At 34.6% G+C, this 18,520-nt stretch overlaps 2 protein-coding genes across 2 annotated transcripts; one reads left to right on the top strand and one right to left on the bottom strand.

Annotated features, from left to right (window-relative positions):
• The first annotated feature begins 1,084 nt into the window (after window positions 1-1,084).
• On the top strand, window positions 1,085-5,022 carry LOC129882827 (cyclin-U3-1). The gene is made up of 4 exons (XM_055957290.1): window positions 1,085-1,466; window positions 2,675-2,828; window positions 3,525-3,928; window positions 4,273-5,022. The coding sequence occupies exons 2-4, from the start codon at window positions 2,817-2,819 to the stop codon at window positions 4,523-4,525; spliced, it is 669 nt and encodes a 222-aa protein (XP_055813265.1). The 5' UTR covers window positions 1,085-1,466; window positions 2,675-2,816; the 3' UTR covers window positions 4,526-5,022.
• A 3,038-nt stretch (window positions 5,023-8,060) lies between these two features.
• Window positions 8,061-18,251, bottom strand: LOC129882826 (ARM REPEAT PROTEIN INTERACTING WITH ABF2-like). The gene is made up of 19 exons (XM_055957289.1): window positions 17,837-18,251; window positions 17,544-17,704; window positions 16,225-16,397; window positions 16,013-16,133; window positions 15,857-15,931; window positions 15,641-15,735; window positions 15,404-15,479; window positions 15,168-15,275; window positions 12,918-13,046; window positions 12,756-12,824; window positions 12,556-12,615; window positions 12,270-12,393; window positions 12,040-12,179; window positions 9,988-10,051; window positions 9,816-9,895; window positions 9,145-9,209; window positions 8,934-9,051; window positions 8,732-8,856; window positions 8,061-8,510 (listed from the first exon to the last, which is right to left on the bottom strand). The coding sequence occupies exons 1-19, from the start codon at window positions 18,084-18,086 to the stop codon at window positions 8,417-8,419; spliced, it is 2,127 nt and encodes a 708-aa protein (XP_055813264.1). The 5' UTR covers window positions 18,087-18,251; the 3' UTR covers window positions 8,061-8,416.
• Between the last annotated feature and the right edge of the window lie 269 nt (window positions 18,252-18,520).

Below are 18,520 nucleotides of genomic sequence, written 5' to 3'. Positions count from 1 at the left end.
CAAAATCGAAGAAAAAGTTTGATAAAAGCAAAATTGGGATGAAAATGATTTTCACCTAAAATAAAAAATAAATTATGATAGGGCCAACGCCGCACCGCTCGCCTATGGAAGAGCAAATTTTCCACTTTAAAAATGGTGATTTTGTGATTAGATATACACTACCGACACTTCACATTCTTTTTCCCTATGTATAGAGACGCATACGACTCCCAAATCCAACGAGAAAAAGCTCATTCTTAAAAAATATATTTAATAACATTATTAACTTTAATTATTCTATTAAAAAATATAAAATAGTTGAGAATTTATGAAAAAAAGTCCTAACAATTTCTTAAACTTTGAATTATTTCACTTATTTTTAAATATGAAAACTGTCTCAACAATTATTTCCTCTAATTCATATTAAGTGAATTAGTGAGACTTTTTTTATAGTTTAGAATAAATATATTATTGAAAGTTCAAAAGAGTTATCGAATTTTTTTCCATATTTTTTCTTAGTTTAATGAATTTCAACTACTTTACATTTTTTAGTAAAATAATTTGAGAATAATAATAAAAAATAATAGAAAAAAATAATCTTTAATTTATGTTCTTAAATATTTTTCATAAGCAGATTGTCAAATCTTAATAATTCATTTAATATAAATTAGAGGGAGTATATATACTTCTATTTTATCCTCATTAATTATTTATTTCTCGAAAATCTAAAATTACACATGATAACAATTATGCTCGTGACAATTAAGACATGTACCACCTTGTTTAGATGGTTGTTGCTAGTTTAAATATAATATTTGTTTTGATTGTTACTTAATTATATTATATCATATCATTTAAATTCATCATTAGATAATGACAGAAAGACTCATTTTATCCTATCTTTCATAGAAGCTTAAATTTATCATTCAAATTATAAATATAAGATATTATATAACTACAAAGAATAATATAATTTATTCAAATATTATATTTATTAAAACATTACAATATAATACAATACAATATCATATATTAGGAAAGCAAAGGTAACAACCATCCAAACAAAGTGTAAAAGTGAAGGAAAGGAGTATATAATGTAGATGCATGTTGCTGTTCATGTGAAGCAACATAAAAAGGATAAATCCAACTGGGTATTCTTGGTGTGTGTAGAAAGAGAAACTAAACAAAGAAGAAACCCATTACCTGTACTACTTCATTCTTTCAATAAATTACTACTCTCATCTTTTGCCTCACCTATTTTGGTTGAGGATAGAGTACAGAGTAGAGAGCTTGGGTGTTCAGGGTGCGTGGGTGGGTCAAAGGGTGTGGTGTAGTGTAGACATGATATTGTTTTCTTGCCCCTTTTGTTAGCTGCCATTAGAGTCAGATTCTTCTGCTTCCAAGATTTGAGCTCTCATGTAGAAATTTCAAGTATCAACTGAAAATTTACCAGATCTCTCAAGAATAAGAACTATCCTCTCTTCTCTGTAAGCTCCTTTTCTATGTCTCTCTTAATCTGTTTTTTTTTTAAATTTTCAATTTATTTTCTGGGTAATCTGTAGCTACTTCTTTGCTTTGTTAATTAGTTAATTAGATCTATGGTTTATGCTTTTTGGGTTGTAAGTTAAAAAGTGTGCTAATTAAGTTTAGGGTGATTTGAAGTTAAACATATTATTAATGTTGGTATATATAGAAAGAATTTTCAATTTTCGCGGTGGAGGTATTCTTTTTGTTTCTACTATTAATTACTAGATCTTGACTCAATGCTTTTAGATCTGTCAATTATAAGTTTAATTATCTACCTATAGGAAAGGATAATAATTTGTAACTAAATAGTGTCTTACAGTGAAATCTGTAATAAGCTGCTGGCAGAATAGAAGCTCATACAACAACTACTATAATACTAACATACCACCAATAAGGGTTGGGGTGGAGTGGTAATTATCGGGTTCGAGTCCCCCTACGGACCCCCCTTTGTTAGGGGGCGTCGTGGGATTTTTCCGTGCGAATACAGATTTAGTTGGGCTCCAATGTGTTTACTGAACATTGAGTGGGAAACCAAAGGTGTAGTCCCATAAAGTGGGGTCATAAAGTGGGGTCTAGGGAGAGTGGTGTGTGCGTAACCTTTACGCCTACCTTGTGAAGGTAGAGTTTGTTTTTGACAGACCCTCAACTCAAGTAAAGCATGTCAAACTCATGTATGTAAATTTCTTTCAGTATGACTAGTACTACTAAATAATGTGAGACTGGTAGTCTTCTGGATGACACATTTATGTTTTGTTGCACTGTTTATGGGAGTAAAATTAGACGTATTTGTTTTTACCCATTTATTGTCAATGACGGAGTGATGGAATGGTGAAGATGGATTACGTATCCCGTGTTTTTTTTTATCAAGTCCTGTTGTACATTGCGACACTCACTTCAGATCTCAAAGTATAGTTGAGGTCTCAAGAATTTAGTGTATTTTCCTGTAAGCTAAATGGGTCATTTTAATATTCTTCATGAAAATGCATATCTTCTCAAAATTGATAATTAAATGCCATCTTTGGAGTATATCTTCTGTGGTATGCTACTAATCATTTGGTAACTGGTCAGTTCTTGATATGCGGTCATAGTATGACTCATCAGTTCATATTTTCACTGTATTGCTTCTTTTAGTTTTAATCCAGCACTTCTCTACTATTCTGTTTAACAGATAAACCAACGTTCTCGGTCAATTGTTTATGGTTTATGATTCACATTACTAAGTAAGAGAGTGTTAGCGATGAGCAAGAAGTTGCACTTCTAACACTGTGTAGTGTTTTAGCTGGAAACGCTCAACATTTCCTAAATTGAGCATGTCAATTCTGGTAAATTAATTTACTTTTCATGAATTATTTTATCTTGTTTGAAGAGTCAAGTAATACCCCAAAATTGTAACCGTTATGATTATGCATGAAGGATAATGAACATTGCTGTATGAAAAAAATCAGCAATTTTTGAATTCTCTTTCCCACATTATTGCAAAAAGCGTAAGCAAAACAAGGCCTTTTACAATTCAAGTTTACCATCCTGCTCACTGCTAAACAAAGGGTTCCATTGTTGTAAGCTTTGGTCTTTGTTGTCATTTTAATCAAGTGCCGTCTAACAGAAAACGTGAACCTTCGTGTACTGGTTGAAGGGGCCAAAACATTCTAGTGCTTCATATTATTTCTACTCAATATAGATCTGAAAAGCTTTAGCCTCTTAGTGGAGAAAGAGGAATCTGAGGTTCATAACAAGAAACTCTTATATAACTTCTGTCTTGTTTTTTGGGAGATAAGTAAGAGAAGATCCTTAACCATGCCTATTGACTGCACCCCTTCAGGTTTAAGAGTCAAAGATACAGTCCCTGCTTCAATTCCTTGATTACTTCCCGAGGCTGATTAGATGAAATTTTACAGCGACTTACTCATCTGCTCTTACGAATGTTTAATTGCTTCATATATTGTGTAGTTCTCATTCTAGATGATACTTTCTTTGGCAATTTTCGAGTGTGTTGATGCCACTTAATCTTTGATCTCCAGGACATGGGAACTTTGGCTCCTGAACCTGAGGTCATCTGCTCGAAAAAGTACTTAGCATTGGGTCTGAAGGTATCTGGAAAGGAAAAATCAGGAAAACCCAGAGTTCTATCACTTCTTTCAACACTTCTTGAGAGGTCTGTTCAAAATAATGAAAGGTTATTAGAAAGCTCACAAAGAGAAGACGTGATCACAATATTTCATGGATCAAGAGCCCCTTCTCTCAGTATAGAACAGTACTTGGATCGAATTTATAAGTATTCATGTTGCAGCCCTTCATGCTTTGTGGTTGCACACATATACATGGAGAGATTCATTGAATGCACTAGTGCTCATTTCACTTCCCTCAATGTTCACCGACTACTTATCACAAGTGTGATGGTGGCAGCAAAATTCATCGATGATGCGTAAGTTTACCTCAGACTAGATCTATCTTACCTCATTCTTTACCCCCCAAATGTGTAATAGTTTCTATACATGCTTTGAGAATTATTGTCATGTCGAATAGGCAACCGATTGGATAGTTGAGTATTAGAGTCCAACCTGAAATCCTGTTCCAATCACATGCAGTGAGCTTCCCCTTTGGATTACTTACACATAGTAGACTCAAAAAGGAGTTATCTCATGCATGCATGCTAGCTGTTCATTAACTGGTACTGCCAGAAACACAAAGAAGGGTGTTGCTAAATTTTAATTCAGCAATCGACCCTTGCTTATTTTGAATCTTTATGATGCTCTGCATGATTTTCAGATTCTATAACAATGCATACTATGCAAGAGTAGGTGGTGTAACCACAAAAGAGTTGAATAAACTGGAGATGAAATTCTTGTTTGGACTGGATTTTCAACTTCATGTAAATGTCCAGACATTCAGAAGCTATTGCTCGCTCCTGGAGAAGGAAGGCACTGTAGGTCTCCAGATTGAGCACTCAATTCAGGCATGTAGAATCAGCGAAAGCTGGTCAAACAAAGACGATTCCACCTGTGCACAAATTGCAAGATGAACTTTTACAATGGTGAAGATATCATCACCAAGTTGAAATACTCTTTCAGACGTGGAAGAAACTAAAATGCTCGGTTTTGTACTATATTGTTTAGCAGGAAAAAGTCAATAGTAGTGTGATACTCCTTTTTTTTTTTTTTACCCATTTTTGTTTTGTCTGTGTGCAGGTGTTCTTTACTGTACTAGTGTAGCTCCCAGGAACCCTGGTTTCCTCCTTCCCCTTCTTTAGATTAGTTACCAGCATTATTCTTTTTCAGGTTCTGTGAAGTTCTCCGCGGATGTTGGTCCCTATAGAAAGAGGGGCATGCTTGTTTTATGTTTACAGTAGAAATTTCTGAGTGATTTCAAGCATTATTTTGAACCACCAAATTTGAACCAAGAAGGGCTTTATATAACAATGCACTGTAAGAATTGTTGCCTTGTACTTTATCCTCTTAAGTATCCTTGTGTGATTATGCTGGATGTATTTCATTAATAGTTTCACTTTTATTTGTATTATCCATTATTATGTACAATGTATAATATTTGCTAGTAATTTATATTATTTAAAAAATTATGGTATAAAATAAATTTATATTAAATGACTAGAAGAAAATAATATAAATTATATATGGTGAATGTTTTAGAAAAAAATTGGTTTATGAAATAAGAAATAATAATATAATAATGAAGAGAGAAATATTTTTTTTTGGTGTAATGGTCAGAGTTGATTTACACTAAAAGATCGTTTGGATGACCAACTTAAAACTCCTTTTTAGCTTTTGGACGTGTTTGTCTAATGCTTACTTTAAGAATTTTAATTCTTAAAGTAAGTCAAAAATAAAAAGTTAGAATTCCTAATTTTTTTTTTCTAAGTGCTTAAAGTTATTTTCTTTGACCATAGAAATTATTTTTATATCTCTTATATTTTAATTAAATTTCCAAACTACCCTTTTTATTCTTTTAACCTTAAAATTCACATCATTTTCCTCATTTAAGCACTTTTATTCAAACATTCAACTGCTTATTTATAAAAATAATTTTCAGCACTTCAAAGTTCTAAAATCACTTCATACATAAAAGTTACTTTTTTTAAGTCCATTCAAACGGGCTCTAAAATAGTACTGGTGTTTGAGTTGGAGATGCCCTAAAACACATGAAATGAAATGACACAATCAACTTGTGAACCTATTTCAAAGTCCCTGAGAGAATTTAGATCATAAAGTTCCAGGTGTCTCAGAATTGAGGTAGGAGCCTTATTAGGAGGCTAAATATCTCTCACGCGCACACATTCATGACAAAATTAGTCTGTGAAATCATAATCTGCCCAACTTGTTTAAGTTTGGATCAATAATTAATTTGCTAATTTATTAGCTCGCGGCCTAAGTAACTTTTGGACATGTCAACAATTTATCCATTTATTAACTCAATTCATTCAAATTCAACTCAGTTACTCCGTTACCACCTCTACAACACACAAAGAGACAGAGATAACGACAATAACAAAGGAGAGAGAGGCACACATACATATTAATAGTAACTTGGAAGGAAAAGGTATTCTAAAGATCGATGGGTTAAAAGGTCATTGACATAAGTTTAGTTTTAAAGCGTTATGGCTTAAGAAGTTTATAATCTACGACACATGAAAGAGACAAAGATGCCAGCAATGACCAAGGAGAGAGGCACACATACACATTAATAGTAACTTGAAAGGAAAAGGTATTCTAAAGATCGATCGGTTAAAAAGTTATTGACATAAATTCAATTTTATAACGTTTGCCTTAAGAAGTTTATAATTCAAAAGACTAGTCTGATCGATAGGAAAAGTTCATTTAGCCTATAAACCTATAAGGATGTTTTGGTTAAACCACGTGGTGGCAAGATATTAAGTCTAATACTTGAATTACAACAATTAGCAAAGGTTGATGAGATGTCATGAAGATAGAAATCAAGTTTGGTTATGGCTAAAGGAGGAGGAGACTGGAGAGAGACACCACATACTTCCAAAGTAATAGAAAATTCCCCACTAAATGAACAGTTGCATTGATAACTTAAAGATAGGTTCTAAAATATAGTACTAGTAAAAGACAAAGAACATCAAAGGGGTGATCCCAGACTTCTACACGAAACATGAGAATTACTATACACTTAACTACCTGGTTAAAAGATCTTACTGGTATCACATACATACAGTTAAAAATAAAGATTTTTCTCACCGAGTATTAGTCGAAAATTTATATTATTGAACATGTTCCACCTAATTATTAACTCATTGAGAAATGCATGGCAGATTCCCACTGAAATAGGGAGAAACTTCCTAAGTTTTTCCGTATGAAAATATTATTATTTTTCTTTTTCTTCGATTCAATCAAGATATTTGTGGGAATATATCACTAAACATTTTTGAGTGGATTATTTCATTGGAAAAATAGTGATTTTTTAGTGGTGATAAAGATAAGGAAAAGGTAATTTTGTAGAATTCTTTGGAGAAACAATAGAATTTCAGAAGGCATGCAGATTTTATTTTTTTTGAGTTAACATGAAGAATTATTAAGATGATTAGACGAAAATGATATCCCATATTCATTTACTCATATTGAGCTTGAAAACGTTATGTTGCGTTGCTTCTACTAGGTAATGAATTTAGTATCCAGCCTAGGAGTTAAAAGCATTGAATTTGACTATTAAGAATCAGAGACATCAACCATGTGACCTACTCCTTAATTCTGAAACTGAACATATGATTTCCTTTGAATCTGGCTGAGCATCTAATCTCCCAACACACGATACTGGGAGGCGTTGAATCATCAGAGATTGAATGTCATTATTTGCTTTGATGCCTAGTGTCTACCAAAAAAATACCAATGCTGAACTATATTTCCCTCTGTAAATAGGTGTTGTACATTTTCTTCATGTTTTCTGCAACAGTTGCATTTGGATGGGCCTGTCATTTGAAAATTGTTGATCCTGTCATCAATAGTAATACCATTTCTTAATTCAGAATTTTCACCAATTCTTGGCGGAGAAGGAGTCACAAAAGCTCTGGAATTTCCCGATTCCAATACCACCTTCTGAATTGGGCTGGGTTAGCATACCAGGCTATCCAGTGATATTTCTTTTTCCCATCTGCTTCATCCCAGAAAATATTAGCCATCAAATTATCAATTTGCTTAAAAGTACCTTTATTAGGTTGAACTACTAAGAAGATATAAAGGGGGATAGAAGCTAATCACTGCTTTACCACCTGTTGAGTGTTGGGAAACCATCAGGAAAATCTAAAAAATGATATTTTTTGAGTGTAATAGAATATCAACACCAAATCAGTCTTAAAATACTTATGTCTGATAGTTTTTCAGACTGTCAGCTCCCTATTCTTTATAATAGAATTATTCCCCATTTGTGCAATCTGTCTATGGTCTGCAATTTATTTTTCAACTAGAGCCAGAGGGTGAATCTGGCCTTTGGATATTGATATAGACGGCATAGCCAAGCTTATCGAGTACGAGGGACATCATATATCATTAAAAATGATAACACCATATTTACTCTGAACAAAGTTGGAGCTCACCAATCATATATTAGATACCAAGATAAAAATGAATTATCTAATATTAAGTTTTGTGTACAACTCCAAAGGGTTCCATAAAAATCTAAGACTACCACACACTATCTTAAGATTTTCAATATAAATACTCATTCTTTCACCTCATCAAAAACCATTAGTTAACGACATAGCAGGCATTGAAACCTTACTTTATAAGCTACGTTGACCGTCCAAAGATCTGAAATTGGTGCATTTATGAGGAATTTTACATTAGCTCTCATTTTGAGACTATTACAATAGTAACCACTCCTGTACATACTCCCTCCCCTGGTTACAATTAATAAAAGAACAAAACTGAATCTGAAACATCTAGACCCGCATGTCAGCTTGAATAGCCCTGGTAAGCACCCTTACAAAGTAACTACGAGTTTCAGGTAATACACGTTGAATCAAATGTGAATACCTGCATATGAGATCACATCGCATTAATAGACATACAAGAGAAAATCCACATTCTTAATCAGTTCATATATATCATTTTTGGAAATGTTCACTTCAAGTTGAATGACATGCTTCACAAGTTCACACACCAAATAAATTACATAGAAGGATGTCCAGCTTGATTCCCCATCCATCGAACCCATAAAAATAATGTAATTAAGGATAGAGAAGTCCAGGACATACCATGGCATGATATTTAATTGGTCAAACTTTTCCAAAATGAATAGAATGCAAGCATTACGTAATGTCAAAGCGTTAAATGCCTCCGACAACTCGAACATGAGAGAGACACTTTCCACAGATATATCCTAGAAAAGATGAAATCATTAGCAAAAATGTGACAGGAAAACCCCTCTGAACTCCCAAAAGATCTCTCAGCACTCACCTGTGCGATGGCATACTCACAAAGACGTTTAAGGCCCTCTAATAGATACTGATCTGCAGCTCTTAGAAGATCCTGCGCAACATCCAAATTTACATCTACAGATCCTGTGTATATGTACCTGCAAGCAAGAAAGATTATTATTTCTTAAAAATGCAAGATTGACTTCCCGGATCTGAACCAAGGATGTATTGGTAATTAATGATCATTGTACCTCATCATCAACTCAAAAACATCCCATCGGATATTTGGAATCTCTATGTCTTTGGCATCTCTCTCCTGCAATACATTTACTACAAACTATTACAAATAAAGTATCACGCTAACACCAGATACATCGACAAAATTCAAACAGATATGTTGGGACTATTAGTTGTCACTCCTTTTGCAATGGCCATGCACACACCTAACTTCTCATAACTCCCCCCGTTTCATTTTGTGTCTTAATTTGGCTGGGTACGAAGTTTGAAAAATGATGACTTTTGAATCTTCTGATATTAAACTAAAGATGCGTCATGCATGTAATGTACCAAAATGCCCTTGAAACTTGTGGTCTTAAGACAAAACGAAGGAGAGTAAGACATAAATCGAAGCAACGAGTGTCATTTATACAAAAGAAGACAATAATAGAAAACAAAAACTTTGAAGCAATAACAAGGTTACTCTTTGTTTGGTAAATAAACTTGCTACCAAACAAACAAAAAGAAGTAGATAAAATAAAAGATATGAGGTGCAAGATTCCAAACCCAATGGATAATGGCCTGCTCCTCTTACCCTTAGGCAAGATGTCAACATTAAAATTGACGAGATTTTTACAATGGATCATAGCTTTTAACAATTAGGAAATGAATAGATATAAAACATAAAAGGCAGATTATAACTCACCCGGTAGCCACCATCAAACATAGCTCGAAATGCATCAGAAGAAGCTAGTAAACAAATCCTATGGGCATAAAACCGTTTGCCTGGGTAGAAGAATGTATAAAAAATAAGTTGGAACATTTAAAAAGAAAAGGGGAAGAGAGTCACAGTATTAAAAAAATAGAACTTCTCTTACCCTCAACTAAAAATGTTACATCAGACAGTGTAGAATTATTTACATACTGTTCGCCCAGATAGACCTGGATTTAACAGAAATTATAAAAGAAAAAAAAGAGGGAACGAGGTACAACATCAGTATGGAATAAGCTGCATTATCAATTGAGATGGAAAATAAATGAAAGAATGAATACAAATCAGCCAAATAAGGAACAGTTGACAAGAACTTAAAATGGGTAACAGTTAACACAATCAGCACCTAATAGCCAATATAGGGTGGTAAAAAAACAAGATTTCATCAAAATGCAAAGCACGTCATCCTCTACCGAATTCATCAGAAGTTCCTCCCCTTTATGTACATCCTCAAAATAGAAGAATCACCCTAGCCTCACTTCCACGTCCTACTTAACATATAAACCTAGTGGCAGAAACGACAAAAAATTGGAGCACATGCTCTGGGGCTACTTTTCTTATCTTCAATTTTTACAAATCAAAATTTTTGGATATTCCCAAATCAAATGATTCAAGACCTGAACAGAAAGAGACTCTACAAACAACATTTTCTGACTCAGCACAAAAACCCTTATTCCCTCTCCCTTTAAGGAAACCCGTTCTTTTCTAAGAGGGGTGGCCCAATCACTAATAGATTTCTCGACGAGTCTAAAGCTCCAGCTCAGGCAGAAAAGACCAAGAAAGAGATGTATGCCTATGGTAAAAACATCATAAACACACTAGAAGTCCCAGTCTCGACTAACTATTTAGGGGGTGGGGGTCAAAGTCTTGTGTCTGCATAGCTCACTGCCTAGAATTTTTTTTTGAAATAGGTCGATGGGCATGAACATGTAAATTTAGAAACAAGAAGAAAAATGACCAAATATATTAAATTTGCAGAGCTATATTACAGAGAGTTGTTACCTCCCTTTACTAAAAATTCTTCTTGCAGAAGAAGCTAAATCCCAACTCTCACTAAGATTGGACCTACAAACAGAGGATCTTCCTAAAAGGCAAGAGCAAACATCTTTCTTACATGCACAATTTTTGACAGTTGATCCCTAGAGATCTGTTCAATTCTATGGCAGCACTATTGCCATCTCTTACGACCCCCAATCTAATAATGGGGATATTGGTTCGGCATAGAATCTATATCTATAAAATAAAATTAGAAATTTCACAAAACAAAATTAATGTCTAAATTATAATCCCCAGTTGCTTCTGCGAGTAAACCTATTGTAGATGTAAGATTATGGTCTTGTCCTAAAATAATTCTGATTATTCTAGAAGCAAGAAGTTATGAAGATAAACATGAAAATTTGACATCTTTGAAAACCCCTAGTAGGTCAAACAAGTGTCCGCAACCTAAATGATGGACAAAAAGACAAAATTGACCAAAATAACGTGCAAGAATAAAGTTGACATTTTCTACATATAACGCACCAATTTACTAACCGTTAAGGCCTGATCTGTTCATGGGGAGTTATATAGCGCACTAAATTAGTGTGCTCAACAACAACATACCCAGTGAAATCCCACAAGTGGGGTCTAGGGAGTGTAAGATGTACGCAGACCTTATCACTACCTCACGGAGATAGAGAGACTATTTCCAAAAGACCATCAGTACAAAAGTCACAGTCCCAAGTAAAATAGAAAAACAATATATATAGCATGATGACACAAAAAACGAAAAGCAATGTAAATTTTACATGACAAGAACAATAACGATAGCAAAATAATGTGATAATGTGATAATCAAAGGCAATAGCAACACAACTATAAAGGCACGCCTAGACCTATGACCACCCTAAACCAGCACACGGCCAGACACCATTCTATCCCTACTAGCTTTCTTTCTATCTTAATCCATGACCTTCACTCTTTTCTATCTAAGGTCATATCCTCGGTGATATGGAGTAGCGCCATATCTTGTCTAAGCAAAAATTTGAAAAATCTTGAGTAGCGCCATATCTTGTCTAAGCAAAAATTTGAAAAATCTTGAGTAGCGCCATATCTTGTCTAAGCAAAAATTTGAAAAATCTTGATAGTACAATCAGAATGAAAAATAAGATAAACAAACCTGAGGCACTGGGGATGGAGGAGCAGCATCAACTTGTGAAAGTGAGCTAGCTTTGTTAGCCAATTTGCATAAAGCTACAGAGCCATCTCTTTGGTGCTTCAAGTTTGTTGATTCAAGGAGCTCCAAAAGTAATTCTAATCCTACAAGTGCATAAACGACACAGGAAGTTATTGTCACTGCCTAACCCGAAAGTGTGAAAAATCAATCTCAAGTCTAAATCAAATGTATACCATTGTTATCAATGAAAATAGTCTTTTGGTCATCCGGTGAGCAAAGATGGGCAAGGGCTAAAGCAACTCGTCTCTGAATAACCTTCTCCCCAATGCGCATCAAATATAACAGATGGCCCAATATCTACCAAAGAAGAAGAAAGGTATTACATATACTCACAAATAACCTTATAAGATTTAACAAAAGAAATTTAAGAAAAGTAAAATTAAAAATGTGGAGAAGGGAGTAAGTTGCATTCATGTCATCCGAAGAGGAAAACAAATAATTTAAGAAATAGAAACTCACTCGACCATGGATCTTCTCTTCTAATCTCTTCAATGTCTTCGCCACACAATCTCTAGTTGGCTGCATAGTCAGGAAATCAATTTAGGAGCTTAGGGAAACATGTAAAAAGAGAATAAATGCAAACCTACTTAAGGCAATAAAGGTACATATTCTTGAGAGAAAACATAAAATCCAAAAGAAAGGATGTCAAGAGATCATACTTGGACAATAAATTCTCCATCCTGAAGCTTTTGAACACCTCCGACCTTTATAAGATCAGCAACATTGTCCTATAACAGAAAGTCACAGTAAGTCTAAAGAAGCATGTAAGTGCATGAAATTGATTATAATCAAAGCATATATGATCTGATGACATGCAATACCTCATTATCAGCAAGCCCATAAAGAGCAAATGCAGCATTATGTTGTAATGATCCATTTTTTGAATCAAGGAGCCTCAACAATGGGATAATTCCACCACAGTGAGCAATACCAGCCTGATTGTGCGTGTCCTGAACATGATGAAACCACTAACACCCGGTCAACAATGTCGTACTAAATCCTCAAATCAAATAAAGTACTATGAGAAAGAAGAAGAGAAGGAAATGCTCGTGCACCTTCATTCAGCACATTTGAAGTTAAATAAGAGCTCCCAAGAGAGTAAGAAGTTAAGATACTCATGTACCACAAAATTAGAAACATCACGGCATCTTGATATTTCATTTTGCTAGGGCTATTAAAATTCTAATCAATGTTACTCTTCAGAACTGTTATTGTGTGATTTTAAAACATGCACCAAAAAATTGTAAGATAGCGAGGCACCTATCATTAATCTACATCTAAAACAGAGCTACTGATGAGGAAATGATACAAATCTGAAGAAGATTGTTGGCAGAAACTGTAAATCACAAGAGGTTGAGCAGCTTCAGAAGACTAAGTGATGAGTATAATATCCTTTTAAGCCAAACTTAATGAATTTGCTCAAAGTCAGAACTATAGCTTCCACAAAGTTAGGGTCTACTAAACTTCCAGACAGAGAAATCATTACTATTGTCCTTCAATCAAGTTTTGTGCCCAAATGCACCAATTTCTTATTCTCCTAGGCCTCATTTGTTTTCATTAAGATTAAGACGTCTTAATATGAAAGATTAAGATGTTATCTCTAGATCTGAACATTGAATGATTAAAACTATTTGTTTTTCAACATCTAAATGCGCCAAATTTATTTTATTTTAAAATTATTAAAATAATCAAAAGAGAAAAAAAATAGAAAATCAACTTTCTAGTTTCTCACGTCCTTTCAGGCACATTAGGCCCTAGAGATCATTAATCTAGCACATCCTTTATTTGTGCAACCATTTGATGGGCTCTTTCTTAGACAAAGTGTAATATTAAAAAAAAAGTTTCAACCCTAGTGTTGGAACACCGGCATATCCCATTGTCGTAGGCTTGTACATCCATCAGCAAATTGAACTTTCAAAATCTCCATTGAAATCAATTTTTAGCTCCAAAACTTAAATTTCAAAGAAGAGAGAAGAAAACAGATTCAATTTATATCTCACCTCTTTTTCCAAATTCTCAAAATCCACCTGTCTGCCTATTTCGCATTATCAGAGAACCCACAATTTTTGCCGTCGTAGGTGAACAAAAAAACACCACCATCAAGGTGGTGGTGGTGGATGGTAGCAATCTAGTGAAGCGGTTATCCATGCACTTTAAGAAAAGTTCAAGGTCTTCTAGATCTTGTTCATGATTGTTTCCATGGGACAATCAATATTTAATATCATCGACTCATCAGCTTGATTTTTCCGTCAATGGATTTCAGTTATATATTTTTTTGTAAATAGTGGTGTGATGATTTGGAAGGAAAAATAGTAAGTAATCTGATTAGATGAAAGAGGTATTTAGTAAAATGAAGGTGTAGGTTAGTAATGGTCTATTGATGTGGTGATTCTGCAGGAAGAGCAGAGAAGAAAAGAAATCTGTAATAATTAGAATTTAACATTGAAGAAGAAAAAGGGCAATAAACAGGTCTGAATGATTTACAGAATCTATATCAAATCTGATTCAGTAAGATGTTTTAAGAGGTATTAAGTGGTTAGATCTGGAGCAAAACAAATGCACTTAATGGGCTGAAAACTGAACGGTTCAGATTCAGACATTCATTAAGTACAAACAAATGAGACCTTAGAGACTCCTCAACGTACCCTGGGTAGGTATCATATAATCTATGTGAAAAAACTGTTGCTCATCTACAATAATTATCAGAATGAACATTTTAAAATAAAAACCTCTTGCAGCAGCTAAATAACCAATAGCCCAACGGGAACACCAATCACAACATGCTTCACATCCTTTCCTTATGGTCAAGAAATAAGATTTCGTTTATAGAATGTAGACAAACATATAAAAGAGATCACACTTGAAAAACCAATATCAGTAATCATCAAATACAAGTTTGTGATGAATCATCCCAAAGAACATATGAATGTTGGACAAGTAATTCTTGAATAGCAAGATTTCATCAGACAACCAATAGTCCAACTGCTACAACTAAAAGAGGGAATGGAAAAATTATCATGACACATATAAGAAAACTTGTGCTACTCAAGATATCATTCGACAGGAATTACCTGCGCCAACCTTCCTAGGGCAAAGGCTGACATTTCCCTAAGTTGAGCATCTGGAGATTGAAGCATCTCAATTAGTGGTGGAACTGCACCTCTTTGAACAATATGAATCTGCAATAGTTTCAAACAGATTAAACTACATGTAAAAAAAGATTAAGTAGATCAGTAATGGCTTAATGCTACTTAAATAAAGAGTTTCGCCATTTAAGACAGTAATAGAGCTCATTATTTTAATCAACCTTACAGTCTGAATCGGTTGCTGCAAATTGTCCTAGCAGTAAAGCAGCTTCCCTTTGGCTCTCTGAACAGGAGGAACTGGCATACAAGATTTACAGTTGAGCAAACTACACAGGAAAAGAAGAGGGAGCATATAACAACATAGGTAGGTCCTTCTACAGGACTCTGCAAATAATAATGCAGCTACCAGAAATGTTGATATGATCTGATTGCTCAAAACTTATGAGAGTTGACTATACCTAAGTAACCCAATTACAGGTTGTAAAGCTCCCGCAAGAAGAACTTCTTTCTTGATATTTGGTGATGAGTGCACCAGATTTCCAATGACTCCAACCTGCCACCCACAATTTAATTAGTTCTGTGGAGGGCTACCACATGAAGAATAGCCAATATCATAGGTATTATTAATTATTATTATATATGCTAGTTTAGCATGACATTAAATGATGTCTCACCGCTTCATAGTGTATAGCAGTATCTTCAGACCGAAGCATTAGTATAAGAGTAGGGAGTGCACTGCATTCCACAATCTGCAATCAAATCACACAAATTAACCTAAATAGATGACATGACCAAAGAGATATTCAAGATAAATTTTGTAAGCCATTAACCTGATTTTTGTTTTCATCATTCTTAAATGCTAACGTTCGTAAGGATCCTGCAGCTGCTCTCTGCACCTTTGAATCAACAAACTCAAGCAACTCAACAAGTGGAGGGATACCACCTTCAATCCTATAGTCACAAAATACAGATGAAGTAAGAAAAAGAGGTCTTTTTCCATAGATGCTGCAATAACAATGCTTTCAGAAAAGAATAAACTAACCTAACACGAGTTTTGATGCTACTGTTTTCATGGGCAAGATTTGTGACTGCATCAGCTGCCCGCCGAATAACACCATTGACTGCTCGAGAGTTCTGAGCATCTCTATGCCTCTTCAGCAGATTAACAAGATGAGGCAAAGCTCCAGCATCAACAATCAGTTGTTGGTGCTCCGGCTGTCACACATAAAATGTAAAATATAGAAAGAGAGTAAATTTCTACTCCTCTAATAGATGCAAAAAAATAAGGACTGTACCAAATGAAGTAGAGAAGCAAAGTTCTTTTCAGTAGGATTATGAGAGACAAAAATTGAAGGAAGTACATCAAGAAAAACCCAAATGATCCAAATGCATGAGTTAGTTGAGGTTGTGATGATGGAAAATCATCTATACGCCATAAATCTTGATTGACAGAACAATTTTGGAAGGCTTCTTTTTTAAGTAGAACATAAATCTAGTAATAATAGGAAGTTAAACTCAAAGCACTCATCTTACATTGATTGCAATAAATTTAGATCTGCATAGGTTCCTAATTGGAAATTATCTGCTGTGTGTTACAGTTAGGTAATTAACCTTTTATTTTGATTTGCACACAAAATAATCTTTAAGAGATCAGCATTCTGTTACCCTTTCTTGTTAATAGATAACTTCAGAGTCTAAAAGATACGTAAAGACAGAGGCAAATCTAGGATTTTAAGTTATGGGTCTGCAACAAAGGTATTTTACAATACAAAAATGAGTTCAAGTAAAAATTGGTTTCAGCGGGATTCGAACCGGCGCACACTAGCACTGTTGCGCTTAAGCCATTCCTCTCTTTGCCACAGAACTAGCCTTCCAGTTTTCAATGGGTTCCCATCTGCGTATAGTTATATATTTAAAAGCATTTTCAATATAATTATAGGGTTTCGGGAAAAACTATGGGTTCCTGGAAACCCACACCCGCTATTGCAGATCCGCCCCAGCATAAAGTCATAATGATAGTTCTTGGTAAATGCCCTTGCTAAATGAAACTTGTGTCTTCTTCACTTGCCGCAAAGGAATACACAAATAAATTAAACCAAGTGTTGAAGGAATACAGCATAATGAAAATCCCATTCATAGTAACTTATTCCATTTAATACATAGCTCCGGCTGCACAAGCAAGATCTTCTCTAAAATTTGGCTATCACCAGAAGTATGACATAATTCAAACAATCATCTGCTGAAAGTAATTAGTTTTATTTTACCTAAAGATGGGTATAATACAGATGGCTATGATACAATACAACTGATAATACGCAGAGAAAACTAATAAATATCCAAAAAAACGAACTGAATGCTTACTTTTATAGCAAGAAGCCCAAGTGTAAAAGCACTTCCTTTCTCAACCTCATGTTCGTATGGCATGTGACTACCTTCACCTTCACTCACATGAGGCGGCGCCTGTAGATGCTGCACCAAAGCCGGAACAGCACCACAATCTACAATTACGTTCACAATTTCCTCTACAAAACACAAATCCTCAAATATCAAAACCTAATATCACTCCCAAACCGATTATTAAAGGAAAAAAAAAACTCTCTGCATGAACATCTAAAAAATTCTGATCCACTGGAAATGAAATGCAAATCGGTTACCATTTTTGGCAAATTCAGAGAGAACATGTATAGCGTGTTTCGAAGAGGCTCGATCTGACTCAGATGAAGAAAAAGATGACTCAAGAATCTCCACCTGTGTACGGACTTCACGGGCCAGATCTTGATGAGCATCTTCCGAAGATAAAGAAGGAGAAACTTTGCGATCGTCTTCGAGGTCTTCCTCTAGCTTTCTCTTCAAACTCCTCCTCGCAGAACTTGATGAACGCTCGGTATGCTTCTGGTTCTCCATGGGAGAGGAAATGAGGACGAGGGGAAAAGGTGTGATACAGAGTAATCAGTGTGTGTAGTGTGTGTGGGGGCACTTTAGGGATAGAATGAAATGTTTATGGGAGTGGTTGGTTTTGGGGTTTTGTATACCCGGAACCGGGCAACGCCCGCGTTTTACAAAAAGAAAAAAAACTGTAAAATTTTGAGGATTTAAACATTTTTGGGGTCTCCCGCCATTAATTATGGGCCGAAGAAGCCTTCGGATTGAAGCTTGACTGGCTCAGCCTGTGGGCCCATGGGCCTTCTTTTACTTTTTTTTCGTAAAAATTGCTTAATTAACTGTGTTTTAAAAAATATTTACTAGTGTTTTAAAAAATATTTATCATTTTTAAACATACTTTTACTTTATTATCATTTTTAACAATCAGTAACAATACTTTAATTAAATAAAACATT

This window comes from Solanum dulcamara, chromosome 3, assembly GCF_947179165.1.
Source record: "Solanum dulcamara chromosome 3, daSolDulc1.2, whole genome shotgun sequence".
In the NCBI taxonomy this organism is placed as follows: Eukaryota; Viridiplantae; Streptophyta; class Magnoliopsida; order Solanales; family Solanaceae; genus Solanum; species Solanum dulcamara.
Note: the sequence above shows the minus strand (reverse complement) of the source record. Positions and strands in the feature narration are given on the sequence as shown.

Excerpts from the sequence above, each read along its gene's own strand:
- LOC129882826 (XM_055957289.1), bottom strand. The coding sequence starts at position 18,086 with ATGGAGAACCAGAAGCATACCGAGCGTTCATCAAGTTCTGCGAGGAGG. Across the intron at positions 15,736-15,856 it reads CTGCTATACACTATGAAGCG|GTTGGAGTCATTGGAAATCT; the intron begins GTGAGACATCAT and ends TGTGGGTGGCAG. Across the intron at positions 12,394-12,555 it reads AAGAGAAGATCCATGGTCGA|ATATTGGGCCATCTGTTATA; the intron begins GTGAGTTTCTAT and ends CTTCTTTGGTAG.
- LOC129882827 (XM_055957290.1), top strand. Across the intron at positions 3,929-4,272 it reads GCAAAATTCATCGATGATGC|ATTCTATAACAATGCATACT; the intron begins GTAAGTTTACCT and ends CATGATTTTCAG.